This window comes from Sphaeroforma arctica, assembly GCF_001186125.1.
Source record: "Sphaeroforma arctica JP610 unplaced genomic scaffold supercont1.11685, whole genome shotgun sequence".
Classification (NCBI taxonomy): domain Eukaryota; class Ichthyosporea; order Ichthyophonida; genus Sphaeroforma; species Sphaeroforma arctica.
The window spans coordinates 1-774 of NW_014028873.1; the positions used below are offsets into that span (position 1 = coordinate 1).

The 774-nt window shown below is 49.7% G+C and overlaps 1 protein-coding gene across 1 annotated transcript; it reads left to right on the plus strand.

Moving 5' to 3' along the window:
- Positions 1 to 107: 107 nt before the first annotated feature.
- Positions 108 to 351, plus strand: SARC_17685 (hypothetical protein; the record flags this gene model as incomplete). Its single annotated transcript, XM_014288223.1, has 1 exon — positions 108 to 351. A coding segment is annotated over one exon (244 nt), but the record flags the coding sequence as incomplete, so codon positions are not given.
- Positions 352 to 774: the final 423 nt, after the last annotated feature.

The following is a 774-nucleotide window of genomic DNA, read 5'->3' on the forward strand; positions in this document are numbered from 1 at the left end:
TATATATATATATTACAAACAACCCTGTGCACACAAGGCTACACCCATCCTTCAATCCACCCCACCACATCCTCATTTGCCCCTCTTTCTGCACCTGTCCTGTCCAGTCCTCTCATACGGAGTTGGGACACCCTGGTAGGCTTCAAGCTGACCCTGTCCGTGACTCAGGGCCGCCTGTCCTTCTTCGACTACGACAAGGACTTTGTGAGTCTGGGTCAGTCGGAGATCCACGGCACACTGATCATCGCTGAGGCTGAACCAGCCACAGAGCAGGGCTACGTCGCACGCGACCGGGACTTGTACGACGGCCTGGGGGTGTTGCAGGGCAGAAAGAAACTGTCTATACTCAAGGTGTGTGTGTGGGTGTGGATGGGTGGGTGGGTGTATGAAGTTAGCCATCGGGGGTGTTGCAGGGCAAAAAGAACTGTCTATACTCAAGGTGTGTATGTGGGTGTGGGTGTATGAATATATGTATGCTCAAGTATGATTGTGTTTGGTACTAAGTATTTGGGGGGTTGATGTGAAGAGAGGGGTGTGTATGTCCTCCTCAGAAGGCAGTGGAGTGTTTTAGACCCGGCTACGATCCACTATCGCGCCTTAATCATCAGTTCTATAAACAGATCATCTTACTCATGTTCCATGCCACAGTTTTTTTTTAACTCAAACTAAATGGCATAGATGAATTCGTTTCCATAGTTCTTTCACGAATTGCAACTCGATACCACTCGCTGCGATGTTGTGTGGGGGCCATCCATTGACGCAGCCCTAACGTCT